General features: G+C 41.9%; 2 protein-coding genes across 5 annotated transcripts in view; both read left to right on the top strand.

The window, feature by feature from the left end:
* The first annotated feature begins 2,022 nt into the window (after positions 1–2,022).
* The window catches only part of DHRSX (dehydrogenase/reductase X-linked), a 175,426-nt gene continuing 159,673 nt past the window's right edge, over positions 2,023–17,775 (top strand). The window contains exon 1 of one of the 3 annotated variants that reach the window (XM_067296052.1): positions 2,023–2,316. In XM_067296052.1, the coding sequence (XP_067152153.1) occupies positions 2,196–2,316 (121 nt within the window). In that variant the 5' untranslated portion in view covers positions 2,023–2,195. The remainder of the gene's footprint in view (positions 2,317–17,775) is intronic. The other 2 variants (XM_067296045.1, XM_067296061.1) reach the window with 2 other exon arrangements.
* ZBED1 (zinc finger BED-type containing 1) lies at positions 4,772–12,148 on the top strand. Of its 2 annotated transcripts, none has more exons than XM_013950872.2 (2): positions 4,772–4,850; positions 9,791–12,148. In XM_013950872.2, exon 2 carries the CDS (start codon positions 9,842–9,844, stop codon positions 11,927–11,929), a length of 2,088 nt encoding a protein of 695 aa, XP_013806326.1. In that variant the 5' UTR covers positions 4,772–4,850; positions 9,791–9,841; the 3' UTR covers positions 11,930–12,148. The 2 variants fall into 2 exon arrangements, with proteins under 2 accessions (XP_013806326.1, XP_067152137.1); XM_067296036.1 differs by lacking the exon at positions 4,772–4,850 and adding an exon at positions 8,964–8,979.

Below are 17,775 nucleotides of genomic sequence, written 5' to 3'. Positions count from 1 at the left end.
AAATGTATTATAAGACAGTTTTTGAAAAGCATTAAAGACTAAGTTTTTTTTATATTTTCTTTTCTCCTCTATTTCACCTCCCATCAACCTTCAGAAAAACTGATTGAACAATAGTGTTTAAAAATTTTTTCCTCATTCTTTCTGTGAAGCTCTATTCATGAACCAAAGAGAACTGAAAGTAAGTTTTAACACCTTCAGAAAAAGTAGTGGGACCAGTAAAATGATAGTATTAACCAAACAGTTGTTCCGCATTTAGTCTAATTCTTTGTATAGAACTGTCTGAAAAAGGACAGAAACGTATTTATTTTCATAGCTTGAATATGCATTGATTAATTTTATTATACTAGAAAACCTGACTGAGATGTATGTTTATATTCAGATCATGTAAATAAACTGTGAAACTTGCCTACAGTGTAATGTTGCAAAGGGCTTTCATTAACATTATAGTTCTGAGAAAAGGATATAAAGCAACATAAAGGAGTCAAGATCTGATCTTTCCTGAGATAAGCTGAGAAAATAATACACCTTTACTAAAAGTCAGTGTTTCTTTCATGTCTTTTTATGTGATGCTCTTTCTACCACTTCATGCTTGGTTGAGAACAATATACATTTAGAATGAATCCTTCACTGATGCAAGCAAATTCATCACATTCTGTTTATTACTTATGTGTGTCTAATTTCATGTGTTAATAAAAAAGGGAAGAAATTAATCAAAGATGCACCATATTAACTCTGTATTTTTGTCCTAGAGCAACTACACAATAAGCTTTTATTTTATGCATATTACTGAAAGTAGACAGTTGATTCTGAACAATCTGATCTGATGATGAAAAACTATATCATTAATTAAATCTCTTCTAGAATGTAAGTTTATTTCTTTAAAGAGATTACACTTCAAATGGATTTCTAGAACTTTCTATGGCTGCCCATGTCATCCCCAAAGACAAAATGTTACTTACATCAAATTGAATATAGAGGTAAAACTCTTGTGAAACTATTGTTCATACTTCTTGCTTCCTATCGATGTTGTTACCCATCTGCATTTACAGAACAATACCAGCTCTGTGAGTGAAAAACAATGTAAATGCTAAGCACTGCATTTCCTGCAGCCCAAACCAGCAGTCTACCAAAAGAACTGGTAAGTAGGACTTGCTGTTCTGTCTCAAGCACTTGGCATCTCAAAAATTAGTCTGAGGGTTTAAAATTGAAAACAAAGTTTCAAGATAAACCATATGATATGCAATTGCTGTAAAGTATGTGTTCATGAGGCTGGTATAAAATTCAGGCTCCTAACGTAGCAAGGCTTGGTACATAATTTTTTAAGGCTACATTGCACTGAAACGACATTCAAAATAATCAGAACCCTGCTGCAACTGCCAAAGCTGCAACAAGGAGAAAAGTTAAGTTTCCTGACGCCCAAAACAATATGAGTTTTGCCTGGAATAAGCGATGCCGACGGGATTAAGCAGGAGCCGCTCCCCCGTGCCACAGCGAAACAAACCCGAGACGACCTCACGGACGTGCTCAGTCACAGCACCGGGTGACGGCGCCGTCCCCGGCGAGGGCCTGGTGGCTGCTTACGTGGCGACGGCGGCCCCAGCAGCCGCCCCTCACCGCGGGGCACCGGCTCCCGCGCCGGGGGAGCCTCGGCCCGGGCGTCCCCCTGCCCGCCTGCCCGTCCCTGGGCCCGCACCGGGAGGCGGCCCAGGCCCGCCGGCTCGCTCCCGGAAGGACTCCGCGGGCAGCGCTCCAGCCGCGCCGCAGCTCCAGGAGGCAGCCGAGGCGCGGCGCAGCGCAGGCCCTGTCCGCCCGGGGCAGCCGGGCCCCGCGCGGGCAGCAGCTCCCCCCGCCGCCGCCGCCGCCGCCCGCAGCGCGGCACGGCGCAGCCGGCGCGGCCCTTCCCCCCCGCACATGCCCAGAAGGGCGGGAGCCGCGGCGCGGCTGTGACAGCGGCGGCGCTTCCCTTCCGCCGGGTGGGGGCTGCGCTGCGCCGCGCCGCGCCCCCGCCCCGCCCGGCACAGCCCGGCCCGGCCCGGCCCGGCCCGGCACAGCCGCACTCCCGCAGGCGGCGGCGAGCCACAGCCACAGCCACAGCCACGGCCGCGCACACACACACACACACACGCGCTTGCCGGGGCGCCTCGCCCGCCTCGCTTGGCCTGGCCTCCGCGCGCCGCCAGGGGCGGGAGGCGGCCATGTCGCTATTGTCTCCGCGAGCGGTGCCCTTGCTCAGGGTTTACTGCATCGGCCTCGGCGTCATCCTGCACCAGCTGCGCCGCCGTCTCCGCCTCCGCCCGCGCTGCCCCCCGGCCCCAGGTGAGCATCGCGCCCAGCGCAGCCCGCGGCACCGCGCCGCGCCGGGGCGGCAGCGCGCCGGGGCGGGGGCTGCCGGCCCTTGGCCGAGAGGGGACAAGTTTGGCGCTGCCGCTCAGCCACCCGCGGCGGGCGGGGGAGCGGTGCGGGGCCGAGCCCCGCCGCGGCCCCGGGGGCGGCCTGTCGGGCCGCAACCCGGCCGCGACCTTGGCCGCAGCGGGGCCGCCGGGTCGCCCCCCACCGGGCTCCTGCTCCTCTCCGCGGGCCGCGCCGCCGCGGGGCAGGGGGCTGGGGGCGGCCGCTGCACCTGGCGGTGCGCCCCCCTCCCCTCCGCATCCCTCCGGGCCGGGCCCCGCCGCTGTCGCCGCTCCGTCCGGCCCCCGGGGCCGCGGCCGCCCCGGACGCGGGGCGGGGCGGGGCGGGGCGGGGAGCCGGGCCCGTGACGGCCCTGGCTGCACCGCCTGCCTGACTGCGGCCTCGGGAGGCGGCGAGGGTCTCTGCGGGGGCGGGGTGCCTTTCCTCTCCGTTTCCCTCTGTTTTTCTTCTTTTTTTCTCTCTCCGCTTCCTTCTCTTTTTCTTTTTTTTTTTTTTCCCTCTCCCCCCCCCCCCCCCCCTCTCTGCCTCAGATCCCCGGCTTAGAGACGCGGAGCGAGGTAGTGTTCCCGGGCTCAGGTAGGTGCTCGGCGCCGACGGGCTGTCAGCGCCGGTGCGCAGGGGCTCGCCGCGCCCGCCGGCCCCGCGAGGTCCTGGCGGAGCCCCCGCCGCTGAGCCCGCGTGGTGCCGCCGCCCGGCCCGGCCCGGCCCGGCCCTGGGAAGCGGCGTGTGCGCTCTCCACAGCCGAGCTTTAGCGCTGCTCGCACTAGTTGCCTGCGCCTACGCTGGCAAGTTAATGACGTTTGTAGTTTACTCCAAGGGACTTCAGATTAGTTGTTTATGTGAGAAGTTAGCGTTTTCGCGTTTTTCCGATTTTGGTCAGCAGCTTATTTGATAATAGATCAGTTTTTCCCATATAACTTTTACGAAGGAAACTTTGAGTTTTCCAGAAAACAAAAATCTGAATTTCCTCTTTCCTGATGTCATTCTCTTAAGCTTTTAAAACGTTTCTGATTTTATAAACTTAACAGCAAACTACAAGTCCGTACGGACATGTACAGTATCATCAGGACTCAGTGTAAAACTGCATACAAGTCGGTGTCTCTGACTTTCTCTGCCTAGCTGCAAGTGTGCCTTTGTAGAACTGCTGGTAGTTTTAAAAAGAGTAACAGTAAAAAATTTTAGCGAGCATAGTGTTTCAGTAAGCAGACAAGGCATCCGTATATAACTTAGGTTGCAGAAATAATTGTTTTAGAGAATACCTGAAGCACTGAGGAGCAGAGAGAACAAATAAGCTACACGAAAAATGCATATCTGCGCATTTCTTGAAGAGTAGCTCCATTGGGTAGTGGTTCATCTAATTTTATTCATTCCTGATGGTTCTGCAATAGATTTGGATTCTCCTTTCTCATTGTCAAAATATAATAAAAAATATCTAAAAAAGCAGAAACAAACAAAAGAATCCTAACAACAAAAAAGGCAGATGCGCGTACAGTTTGAAGTCATTTGAGCATTTTTCTAGCATTAGTTTTTCTTGGCAGAGTAAAACTGGGTATTGTGCCTAGGGTGTGTAACACTTTCCACATCTTTTTAGAACTAAAGAGAAATAACATGACAGAAATGTGACCCAAGTATTTTGTTATATTACGTTCTTAAATACTATTTAAAAAAATGTTAAATTTAGAAATGTCAGATTAGGGCAGTGAACATGCAATCTGGGAAATGTCAGCTGGGCTGAGTAGGACCAGCATAGATTTGACAGATCTGGAAAGTTTTCTTTCAGTTCTCACTCAGGCTGGTTTCTTCCAAGGACAAGTAGTTTCCTCCTGGAATAGTTGTTTGTGCACAATTGCCTCTTGGCAGTTACCTGCTGCCTTACTTTGACTCGGTTTGTCTAGCCATTGCTTAAAAAAAGTCAGCTTGTCAGCAAGAACACTTTTACCTAGATTAGCCTAGTTTTCATACAACAATTTCAAAATAGCAACTGTAGTGTGACAAAAAGTATTTCAAAAAGTGGAAGTGTTGATTAGAATATGTTTACTTAAATCTTGGATCAGTAAACTTATTGTAAGAAAATACCAAGTTACTTTTCAAGACGGTAATCTAGAAAGCTTTGAAAAGCATACATTAAAGATTTTGTATATCTTTCTGAACGGATGTCCTCTCACAAATATACACATTTTATTGCGATAATAACTGTCATAATATCTTCCATGAGAGAGACCCTGAAAGGGAGAAATGGGGCTGGGTGGTGAACTGATCTGTGCCTCCGATCCAGTCTCCTTGGCCTCGATTAGATTGTCAGAGTTCCCAGTCATAATGCAGCATTGGTGCAGCTCCGTTGTGGAAGTTATAAAATAGAGACACATCTCGTACTTGAACTGTATGCTGATGGATAAAGGCAATGCGGAGATCGAGTGTGAATGCAGCCCTTCTGTCCTGAGGTGCACTATTAATTTTCCAAGAAAAGCTTGCTTTCTTACATCTGCCAGAACAGTGTTCAGGGTCTTCAAAAGAAAACCAAATTAGTTCTTTTTCTTTCCCCGAACTTCGTCAAAGTTGTGTGCTCTTGGCACATGTGCTTTAACACATGTGTTGTCACATCCTACTAAGGTTCGTCTGGTTTTTATAGGTGGGATTCAAGATAGTTTATCTGGGAAGGAGGACAGTTTGAACTCTGAAATCTAGATTCAGTGCAAAAACTTAGTAATTGTTTTGAGCTATGAACTGAAAAGACAAAACCATTCAGCATGAATACTGTGAACCCCACAGTATTACAGAGTAGAAAAGGTGGGAAGTGTGTCCAAAATTCTAATCCTGAAACACAGGGAATGGAAATTTTGAGCCAGGGAGATAAAAGGGCTGCAATTGGTGATTATATATCATTAAGTAAAGTCACTGTGCAGCAGTAAAAGGGAAGAGGCTACATATGTTAAAACATTTTTTCAAGCACCAATTGCATTAACAGTGTAATTGCAGATATATATTGTAAGCTGTATTAGTGTTCTGTGGGCTAAACAATTAATAGTTTCATTAGAAATTACAGCTTAATTTTTTTTTACAGTGCTTAATCTTAATTAATTTGGGAAAAAAGCCCTGCATCTATAAGCATCTTGATATCTTCAGCTTTTGAAAAACAAAAACTTAATCAGTGAATTCATAAAAAGATTATGACAACGGATATATACACTGGAAATCTCGTCACTGGAAGTCATCTTACTGATGGCAAAAATGTTCCAAATAGTAATAATATTTCTGGTATTTTAAAAGTTTTCAAGGAATTAATTTGGGATTTTTCCTCCTGCATTTATCTTCTTCTGTATACTTTGTTTTATTGAAATACATTATGGAAAGACTAAATGCTGCATGTTTTGTATTTTTGAAGTCTTAGTAATTATATTTGTACCTATGATGTGTAGAAAAATGGTTTTGAAGAGGGTAGTAGTGTGACTGAAGTTTAGAAGAGCTTAAACTGACCCATAGTCTTAAAAGTAATTTTAACTTCATGTATATTTTTAATTTGACCCAATTTCTAACTAATGAATCAATATTTTAATTTGTATAAATTTTCTTTATAATGGATCATGAAATATTAATTTGAGAATATCTATCTCTTGATTTTAATTCATGTATTGAAGGCTTTTACTTTATATGACTAAAGGATAATAATAGATTTAGAACTTCCTGCTTAAAGTAGTAAGGACTCCAGGTTATAAAACATCTAGTTCCAGTGGTAGCTAAAGGAATGATCGAGTAGGAAAGATTGATGTTAGGCAAAAATTAAATTGCATCTGATAATTACTACTCCTCTCCCGCACACATATAAAAGAGAGTTATTTAGGTAGTTTCAAAAGTTAGGAAATAGCAGTTTTATTGTTGCCTCTGCAGAGTGAGGCAAGGGTTCTGTGCAAACGATACCGTGTAATTACAGTCTGTGTCATATGGTATATACACAAGGGGGCAGAACTAAGGTTGCACAGCAGCTGTACACCTGACATTTCCTAACATTCAAATGCTTGGTTTCACAATCTAAGTTACTCTAGTACAATTTTTGAAAACCAGTAGTATTAGTATACTAGTAGTATACAAAATAGTATTTTCTTTGTTAGTGGGGAAGTCAAATTCTGTTTGTTATCCTCTGCAGTGCGCGTCGTCACTGGGGTTTGAACCTTTGATGCCTAGCCCTGCCGTATGCCAGAGAAATGTGTTTTTATGTTATGAGTGTGAGCTGGGAAGTGTAAAGAGCAAGGCTGTGCCTGAGAGCATGGCGGGAAGCAGCCCGACCTGGCCCTGGCCCTTGGCCCTCCCTGCTGAGCAGCAGAGCACCCATCCTTTGCCAGCAGCAGCTGGGAGAGTGGCCATGAGGTGAGGGGCCATGTGCTGCGAGGGACCAGAAGCCTGGCCTCTTCTTCCTCTCCTGCCTTCTCCTCCTGTGATAGCTGGTGTCAGCTCCCAGGCCAGCAGAGAAGAATACCTGCGGGGGTGTTGTCAATTCGGCTTTTAAAAAGCCTCAGCCCTAGTATTTATTTGGTGGTGGTTTTGGCCAGCTGTATGAAGGAGGCAAAGGAAGTAGCAACTTTTCAGAATTTGCACTCCATTTAAATGTGGGTGGAAATTAAAGAGAGAAGGGAAAGGCACTTTTGTAGCCTGAAGGCTTCTGTCTGTGAGAAGGTTTTCAGCAAACAAAAGTGGCACTAGTTTTTTACAGTGGAAAGTTAGGCAACCTAAAAGAGCGCTTCTGTCAGCTACCCATATAACAAGCTGCAGCACCTCCCAAAGGCCATGAAGTGCTTCATTCCCGATAGATTTCATTCTGCTAGGGGCTGATGGATTTAGTTTCGCTCACAGCTGAAGGTGCTCTGTTCTTTGCCAAGCGTAGGCTGTGGACATTTTGATTGTTTCACTGAAAGAGGAAAAACTTACCCTTCCTAGAGGAAAATGTGCAACTTTTCCTTTTTTTTAAATAGTATCAGTTATGCTGTATAACATTTGAGGAGAGGTAGGGATGATTAGTAGTTTATATTAGGGCTATTATAACAATCAATTGAAATGTGTTTTACAGCATTAAAATAAAGGCTAACTTATGCTGACATATTCTGAACTATGGCATTGCTACTGTGTGCCACTATTGTTAAGTGCCAGATCTATCTAAAAATGATGGTAAAGCTGTAACGTACATGAGAATAGAGGGTGGAGTGAGTCTGTAACACTCCCTTGCTCGGAAATCAGTCTTTGATGAACTTTTTGACCCAAGGTGTGTCATACTGATTTTGAATATTAAAGACGCATCACCTCTTTTTTTTTTTTTTTTTTTTTTAAGTACCTTCCTCCTTGCTTCCAGGAACTGCCATGTAATTGCAAAGGAAACTATAAAATTTAGTGAAGTATCAGGAGCCTCTATACTTCTTTGAGACACTGTGGCATGGATTGAAATGGAGGAATCTAGAAGCAATAGTAATACATACTGATATATCTTGTCAATACACAATCAGATGCTATAGCAGTGTTATTTATACTACTCTGTATTATACCACTTACTCTTTCAAAATCTTCAGTTATTGTGAGAGCACATACCATGGAGCTGTCAATGTATGCATCTTTGGACTTACACAGCATTACCATATTGAATCAATAGTTTATACTGACAACTAAAAAGCACTAAATGAGTCATAGTCGAGGGCATACTAGTACTCAGAACACTTTTTTTTTTTCTCCCCCCCAAAAGATCTGCATCCAGAGGTATATCTTTAGATATAAATACTGAAAACAAGTCTAATAAAGTACTTGCCCTATGTGTCTCACTCAGATTCTAAACTAACAGCTTCATTTAGATAAGTATATTTAATCTTGGTAAATCTGTCTTTGTTTTTTTTCATTCAAGAAATTCACAAAATTCTGCAAACTATCTATGATAGTTCAGGGGGAAAACATCTTTTTTTTCCCTCAGTGCTCCTCAACAGCAGAAAACCCTCTGGGAAAAACTTGCACGCATAAAGTTCTGTGGGATATTCCCCTGCAACAAGTTTGAAGAAGCCAAGTCCTTTCTTCTTCCCCCTACCAGCCAATATTTAACCCAGGGTTTTCTGGCACATGCAGCCCCTGATGAGCAAAGCAGGGAGCAATCCCAATGCTCTCAGACTCTCTGCACGAACGTTCTTTCAGTTTCTGTTCCTCTCTTCCTCTGGAGTTTTATGTAGAAGGTCACATCAGTGTTTAACTGAGGGCTTCCTTCTCCTTCCTGATCCTGGCCAGGCCCCTCAAGAAGGGCCATTGTGCTCACTGTGGCTAGACTGATGTCGTGGAAAAAAATAGAGAAGTGTCAGTGTGCAGTCTTGTTGTTCTCCTGCTGGACTTTTTGGTATAGAGAAATAAACTCTGGCACGTGGTTGCCTGCACCATAGCCAGAGACACTGTAGGCCTGAGATACCACTTGCATTTGACTACTTGCACAAGAAATATTTTGCTGTACATATGTTTAGCTACAGATTGCCGAGTCTTGCCTTATCACCGTACTCTTCTCTAGAATGTCGTCCTGCCCACCCCCACTTCTTTAGTCTTTCGAAAAAAGAAATGGTAAATTTATTTTTGAACTGATGTGCTTAATAACATTTATTAGTGGTTACCCATATGCCTTTTCCTGTAATTATAATGCACTGTTATTCCAGGAACCAGGATTGTGAACCAGTAGCTCAGGAGGTTGCTTTGATTTCTGAAAGAGAAGGACAGGAAAGGTTTCAAATGCATGTTGTTGTTCTGCATGTAGATTCAAATTCTGTTTCCTTTTCTTTCAATCAGAAAACATCTTTAAATTTCAGAGGAGCAGGATTAATGCCGTGATTTTCATGACAAGTTTTTTTTAAAAAACAAACTCTAGCACAGTTACATCAAACTAACAAACTTCTTTCAAAATAAACAGACAATAAAACCTTTGCTCCTTCAGTATCAGGTTTCATTTGAAATAAATGTTAATAGTGGAGTTCAGTAACTCTCTAGGCAGGAGGATGTTGATCTACCTCTAACTATAACTTAAGGGAGAGGGAAATCCTGTAGCAAATGGTCTGGTTTGTGTGACAATAACGTATCAGCTCTGTGGTGATTGTTACACTTTCTCTACCAAGAATTATGTAATTCCAGAAACAAGATGTTCTCAGATCTTTTAGCTCAGTTTCACAGCAGAATGTGATATATTAAAAACCTTTTTAATTTTTGACATTCTAATGGGCTTCTTGTAGGTCACACTTCCTGCAAATCTCATCTTTAAATTTGCAAATGTAATTAGTAAGGTAGGTTTCTTGGTATATTCACAGAAACGCTGTTTTCACATAGTTAAGTGTGGTCAAACTTGTGCTTTCTCATTGTATCTTTATCTTGCTGCCTTTATCAGGTACTCATTAATGAGTGAAGGATCAAAAGGTGGAACGGTGGCCAAGAAGCAATGGAGAATAAAAGTTTAGAAGGTTCCCCATCAGACCTAAAGTTAGTGGCTCATCCGAGAGCAAAGAGTAAAGTATGGAAGTACTTTGGGTTTGATACCAATGCAGAAGGATGCATATTACAGTGGAAGAAAATCTACTGCCGTATTTGCATGGCACAAATTGCCTATTCAGGAAACACTTCCAACCTTTCATACCACCTTGAGAAAAATCACCCTGATGAATTCTGCGAGTTTGTGAAAAGTAACACTGAGCAGATGAGGGAAGCCTTTGCTACTGCCTTTTCAAAAATCAAGCCAGAATCATCACAGCAGGTTGTTCAAGATAATCTAATTATGAAGACCTACCAGAATTATGAAAACAAAAAGCATCAAGAACTGACATCTGCGGTCATCAGCTTAATTTGTGAGGGCATGTATCCTGCCTCTATTGTTGATGAACCCACGTTCAAGGCCCTCTTGAGAACAGCTGATCCCAGGTATGAACTCCCTAGCCGGAAGTATTTCTGTACAAAAGCTATTCCTGAAAAATACAATGCTATTAGAGAAATTGTATTAAAGGAGCTCACTGAAGTTCTGTGGTGTGGCATATCCACAGACATGTGGAGGAGTGAAAACCAGAACAGGTCATATGTAACAGTTGCAGTTCATTTTCTCAGCAGTAGTCCTTCTAACTGCCTGGCTGTTAACTCACGGTGTTTAAAAACATTTGAAGTACCAGAGGATAATACTGCAGAGACTATTACACGAGTCCTTTATGAAACCTTCATTGAATGGGGGATCAATACAAAAGTCTTTGGTGCTACAACAGATTATGGTAAAGACATTGTGAAAGCTTGCTCTCTGCTAGATATTCCAGTACAGATGCCTTGTTTGGGGCACACTTTTAATGCAGGAATACAACAAGCTTTTCAGCTCCCCAAACTGTGCAGCCTTCTTGCCAGGTGCCGAAAACTGGTGGAATATTTTCAGCAGTCTACAGTAGCAATGTATATGCTGAGCGAGAAGCAGAAGCAGCAAAATATTCTGCACTGTATGCTCGTAAGCGATCGTGTTTCCTGGTGGGGAAGCACGCTTGCTATGTTGCAGCGTCTTAAGGAGCAGCAGTTTGTCATTGCAGCGGTTCTTGTGGAGGACAGCAATAACCACCACCTCATGCTGGAAGCCAGTGAGTGGAATACAGTCGAAGGCCTGGTGGAGCTGTTGCAACCTTTCAAGCAGGTTGCAGAGATGATGTCCGCCTCCAAGTACCCAACGATAAGTATGGTGAAGCCGCTTCTCCATATGCTTCTCAACACTACCCTGAACATCAAAGAGAATGATTTGAAAGAGATCAGCATGGCAAAGGAAGTAATAGCGAAAGAGCTGTCCACCACCTACCAGCACACCCCTGAAATAGACATGTTTCTCAACGTTGCAACTTTCCTGGATCCTCGATACAAAAAACTACCTTTTCTTTCAGCGTTTGAGCGACAGCAGGTTGAAAACAGAGTGGTGGAAGAAGCAAAAAGCCTTCTGGAGAAAGTAAAAGAAAACACCTTTAGGACTGAAGAAAAGTTCTTTGCAGTTTCAGAAGAGCCCCCTGTGAAAAAAATAATAATCTCCTCAACTCCTCCTCCTACTAGTGTAATCAACAACATGCTTGCAGAGATCTTTTGCCAGACAGGAGGTGTAGAAGACCAGGAGGAATGGCATGCTCAGATTGTTGAGGAATTGAGCAACTTTAAGTCACAAAAGGTCCTTGGTTTGAATGAAGATCCCCTAAAGTGGTGGTCTGATAGATTAGCACTCTTTCCGGTTTTACCAAAGGTTCTTCAGAAATACTGGTGTATTCTGGCCACAAGGGTCTTTCCCGAACGCCTTTTTGGTTCTTCTGCTAATGTTGTAAGTGCTAAGAGAAACCGGTTAGCCCCAGCTCACGTGGATGAGCAGATCTTTTTGTATGAAAACACTCGGAATGGGTCTGAGGCAGAGCCAGAAGATGAAGATGAAGGGGAGTGGGGTTTGGAACAGGAACAGATTTTTAATTTGAATGACTCGGTAAATGTAAACAACAATTTCTTTAACATCCGTGACAGTGGGTTTGTTTAACAGGACTATTGCGGTACATTTAATAACAAAAAAGGTATTTGTCTTAAGTTACCAAAAATACTTCTGTTTGATGCTATGGATGCTGTAAATATTGAACAGTTGTAACAAACTTGATTTAGCTTCCATTGTCTATGTTTTTCCCACTGTCTTAAAACATGAATGACTTGTGATTAAACAGCACTGAAATGAATGAGGAAATAAATTCTGCAAAGACCGTGATTTCTGACTGTGGCCCAGATTTCAGAAAGCACTTATCCATGTGCTTCATTTCCACTTACTTCAATGGGACATAAACACGTGCTTATGTGCTTTCTATAATAAAGATATTTTCCTGAATTAAGACCCTAAGCAAGGGTGTTTTTAATATTCATGCCTCCACATATAAATCCTGTGTGGCTTAGGATGTTAGCTTTAAATTTTGGATTTTAAGACATTATTTTTAAAATCCGTAGATCAGAGCAGCGAAGATTTTTAGAGTGTATCAATGCTATAGAATAGATAAAAAGATATTGAGCCTGATTTTCTTTTTCACTACCTCATATCTTAGGCCTGGTCTATGCTAGAAAAATTCAACTGATATAACTGTGTCAATTAGGGGAGCGACATATTATCATTTTAACTGATACTGTTATGCTGGCATAGGCTGTAGTGTGGATGCACTTATACTGGGATAATTTATTTTCTTTCCAGCATGGTGTAAATGGTATAAACACTTGTAAACTGGTATTGTTGCATCCACATCAGTCAGGTTTTACCATTTAACTCTACCAGCTAAATGGCAAAGCCTTTTTTGTCTAGGCAAACCCTGATCATAGTCTCTTGTGCTTTTACAAAGTGATTATGAAGTACACTGGATCAAGGCGGTGTTGTGTTATGTTCACTTTCTACAAGTGTTACGGATAATTCCATGAGGTGCAAGGCAGCGAAGAAATCAGGCCCCTAAAAAATGGAAGAATAGAAAGAGGGGTTGGAAAACTTGTAAAGGGCCATGGCTCTATTAATGTGTGTATTTTATAAAGTATTTACCTTTTAATTTAAACGGGGACTTTGCCCAGGGTAGCTAGGAAATTTTGTTGGCAAGAAAAGTAAAATAAATAGCTTTAATATTATTAAATATATTTAAAAGAGGGAACCCCTCTATTTCCCCACATGTATTTAGTGACTCTTTAAATTTGTTCCATATTATGTTAGCACTTAAACTTTTTTTCTCCTGTCTCTCTTTGGATTCAGTTTGTAGAGTGGACTTTAGTCTGGTCCAGTCAAATGTTAGAGTACTGTTTCCAATTACTTGTTGCATATTGTAATTGCTCCCTTTGTTTCTGTATGTCTAAATGTTTTAAGCCCTTTAGAGAACTTAGCAAAAAAACCCACCCAACTCTTACAAGTACTGCAGGTCGTCAACATGATTATAGTTCACACTTGGCACAGAGTTAGATGACAGCCAACATTTTTATGTGAGGTGTGGAGAGGGACTTTTGCCATTGTCCAGTTATGGTCAAGGTTTTCTTGTGGTTTTATATTTGTTATTTGTGTCTGCCCCCCCCTCAAAAATCTCCCCACTCGAGCTGTTTGGGGAGGGTCATTCTCCCTGAATTAAATGCCAGTACTTCCTATTAGTTTATAAAGGCGTACAAAGATGTAAATGAGAAAACTTTTGAAATTCTGTGCCTAGTTGCAAAGAACTGACTTAAATTTGCTCTCCTAGGGCAGTCTCAGTGATTATGCTGTTAAACACAAACATGCATATGTGTCTTAGGCATCCTGGTAATGGCTGGCAGTGTGAAAGCCTAAGAGTGATTTTGCATATTTGTGTTAAGTGTTTATGATTATGTTAAGCACAACATTTTTGGAGAGAGATCTATTGGAGACTGATCGTTATTATTTTGTGGGAGAAAATTTAAGGTTTATCATCATCTGGTCTCCTCAGATGTTTGGTTATAGAAAGGGCCTAGCCAGAAGGAACATACAAAAATGAGAATTACAATGGAATTTAATGTATTACCAAACTGCTTGTTTGTATTTTGCTTTAATAGTTCTCACACGTTTGAGGTCTCTTTATTTTCTTTTGCCAGTACATGTGGGAGGGGTAGGGGGGAGGGAAGGATGAATTTTAAAACAAAGGAGCAGTGAAGTAAATAGTAGTGAACTACCTGGCAAGTTTAAGCCCAGGAAAAATGAGTTTAACAGCTGATGTGGCACAGATTTGGCTGTCAGTAAGCTTGAATTTTCATTGTCCAGCCCTCTGAAAATTCATTTGCACTTGTATAAAGTACCTGCCCCGTGCATCATTTTGAATGTTACTACTCTCTGTGTGCACTGAAGAGGTGTCTGTGATTACCCATGAGGCAGAACAAAGGCTCGGCCTAAAACCAGGGGGAAGCGTAGGTTACCTGCGAGGGTGGCACAGTCACACAGTGGGAGGGAGCAAGATATAGCAGGTCCCTTTTTATGTTACCTGAGTTCCTGTTACACCCCTGCAGTATTTAAGAAACCCTTTTTGTTTTGTGTGTCCGTTGAATGCCAGCTGGCGTCAGTTGTGTCCATTTGCACCACCGCCGCCTGCTACTACTGATGTTGGCCTTCAAGGAGCTGCACGAGTGCTAGGACAAGACATACGGATCTTCTCTTATACTAGTGTAATCTAAAATTGAAGTCAAGGTAGAGAATACCAGAGTGAGCAGAGTATCAATCTCCAGGTCTGAATTCAGCTCACCTGTATTGGCAGTATCCAAGTCCTGTTTCCATCTTCATCTTCCTAGGGCTAAAAGTACGCAGTTCAGCTTATGGCTTGCCCCTTAAGCAGTCTTACTGAGACCAGGGCAGTGCACTATTCTCTTCCTTCTAGCTTCTTTTTATTTTTTGGTATCCAAAATAAAACTGTGGTTGGTTCAATTGATATTTCTCAGCATTCTTTTAAAAAAAGAGAAAAAAAAAGCCATTGTTAGTCCTACCCATTGTCTGTGAGATTTTTATTTAATGTTCTAAGCTTGGAATATTGTTAAATAAACCAGAAAAATAAGTTAGTTACTAGATTATTTGTCTGATGTGTGTTCATATCTACAGCACTTTATGACTTTGAACTCTTCTGCAACAAGGGGAGGTTATATTCTAAGGTTTTGAAGCTATGCATTTATTTTCCTTTTGATGCTGTAAGTTATTTAAAAAAAATGCTGTACAAATCTTTTGGATTAAAAAATATGAAGATGAAAAATGTCAGAAGTTTAAACAGTTTCTCTTGCTTAAAAACGTGTGAAGTTTTTCATTTAACCTTATTTTCAGTTGTCTAGCTGGGCAAAGAAACAAAGTTGCAGAGCTATTTTAAATATTGTTACAACGTGAGTAAAACTGTGTTGTTACTGCCAAGGGTGGGCCCAGAATACATTTCCAATTATTCTGTTAATTCAGACTGATGTCAGTGTTTCTTGACAGCTAATTTGAATCCTTGGTCTAATGTTTCATGTTCTCTTTGGCACAGCTGAGACATCTCTTTGAGAGGCAATAGAGGGACTTCAACTTTTGAATACTTCCATGCTCGAAAAAGTGAATGTTTAAATACTCTTTCAAAATATGTATTTTGTATCAAAAGAAGAAGAATTGCCTTTTGCTAACCAAGCTAAATATTTACAATTCAGGATTAAAACTCTATGGTAGGATTAAGAATGCTACTAAAAGGACTTTTCTTTGAAGCACCAGTCTTTAAATACACGTCACCTTTCTGTGTCATCAGAGAGTATCACGAAGATAAAAGGAAACCCCAAATCCAAGATGAAGTTGAAGAAGTGATTTTTTTTCAGCAAACTCTATATGAGATTCCTCAGTTTAAATTAAGGACAGAGATATACATCGTAATGGGTTTCTGATTTTGAGGTTGTGGATTATTTGAGGAAAGGGCATAATATTTTGTGTTTCAATTGTAGTAATGTTTCAGGGATCTTACTGAAATTATGGCCCTGTGTTGCCAAGTCCTCTTAACAGAATGTTTTCTGCTCCCGAGGGGGTAACTTAAATAATATTTCAAAGCAGGAGAGGTTAGGATAGTCACAATACTTCTCCTATTTAGCTTTATGTTAATTTTATCACAGTAAAGAGAAGCTTGGATCGTTTTGAGCCTATTCCAGGGATTTGAAACAGGATGATTTGTGGGATAGAGAGCTGGCATCTGAGGCCAGAGCTCTGGATTTGGGTTCTTGTCTGCAGGAGACTCCTGGTGTGACTGTAGTTTGTTTTGCCATCTGTGAAACCAGGTGAAATGCGGGGGATAAATGCACTGAGTGAGAGGCGAGCAGGTGACTGGCAACAGGGCTAGTAGACGTATCCCAAGGAAAACGCCCCTGTAAGGAGCCCGAGCGTGGTGTGACTCCCTGCTGCCCTGCCCCTTGCGCCCTGGGGCCGCGGAGGGGAGCGCAATCTGGCCAAGTCCACCTGCGGAGCTGCCTCTCCTCCCAAAGTCAAAATCAGCCGTGAAACAAACTCAAACAAAAACTCACATGGAAAAAAAAAAAAAAGATATAGTTGTCTGTGCTTTTTAATATGCAGATGACTAAGATGAACTCCAGTGGAAGTTTACTGAATACTTTTTGCCTGCTCGTGTTAGGTTTGGCAGTTTTTCCTTCATTAATATCACAATGATCCAGGTAGCTTTATGGGAACATTTGTACACAGACTGGAATATTAAAGGCAGAAGAAACTTTCACTCATTGACTAGTTGTAGTATTTTACAGGACTTCTGAAAACTTAAATGTTAGGTGTCGCCCAACATGACCTTGTCCCTTTCGCATGATAGCTTACAAAGAAGGGGCTGATTGAGGACATGGTTTCTGAGGGAGGGAAAGCATAGGAATTCTAGTGTAGAAATAGTGTATTTATATATCCCAAGATAACTGGTTAAAGAATATTGTAGCCTGGAAAACTTGCGTTTTAACCTCTGCACACCTTACTCCTTTCCAGCAGTCTCAATTTTCATATAGTCTTCTCAGGGGATCATCTCCTTATGAAGAACTGGCGATCCTGTTTCTGTTGGTGCAGTGTTGTGTAGCTTAGACCATCTTTTTTGTTACGCTGAGAAGACTCTCTTGCTTTGGCTCCCAGTTTGTTATGTTTTGCGTCTTTTTTTTTTTTTTTTTTTTTTGCAGGCTGAGACTGTATGGTCTGTCTCACCATATTTCCTCTGAATTACCAGTCTTTTGCAAAATTCAAGATGTATTTTACTTTTAGGGGATGTAGGGAAAGCACAGAATTAAAAAAAATATATATATTATTTGTGTTGTAGATAGAATTTAAAGATGCAGCACCATTTTTTGTCTGCCTTAAAAGCACATCACTAAAGCATTACTGGTGACTTCATATTATTTGAACCGGAATTTCAAAACACATCTCTACATTTTCTGTATAATGCTGTCATTTTACAGCTTGAACAATAAAAATCAATTAAATAGATTTTTACTGTTTGTCTTAGCTACAATTGTTCTCAGCATCCCTATGGCTGTGTTAAAATGACACAAAGGAACTGAAGTTTACTATAAAAAGACAGAACACTGACAGCTTATCTTGTGGGTTTTTTTTATCATCAGATTTGATTTATCTTTTTTAAAAGTGCTAAGGCTATTGCAGAAACCATTTTTAAATGAGATTCCCTCAGATTCTGAAATGTTAATATAATGATTCTTGAGCATTTATTTTGATATTTCCATTCATGATAGTATTGCTTTACCTTTCTGCCAAAGAAAAGGTTAGTGTTCAAAAAAGTTCTGCTGCTGCCATCTGTAATGCCTCAAAGTGGTAATCAGGCCTATTGTTTGTACTTTTTTCAGAGAAGTTGAAAAGACTTTTTCCTGGAGCCAGTGTAT

Source organism: Apteryx mantelli, chromosome 1 (assembly GCF_036417845.1).
Source record: "Apteryx mantelli isolate bAptMan1 chromosome 1, bAptMan1.hap1, whole genome shotgun sequence".
Lineage (NCBI taxonomy): Eukaryota > Metazoa > Chordata > Aves > Apterygiformes > Apterygidae > Apteryx > Apteryx mantelli.
This window is presented reverse-complemented; position numbering and strand designations above follow the sequence as displayed.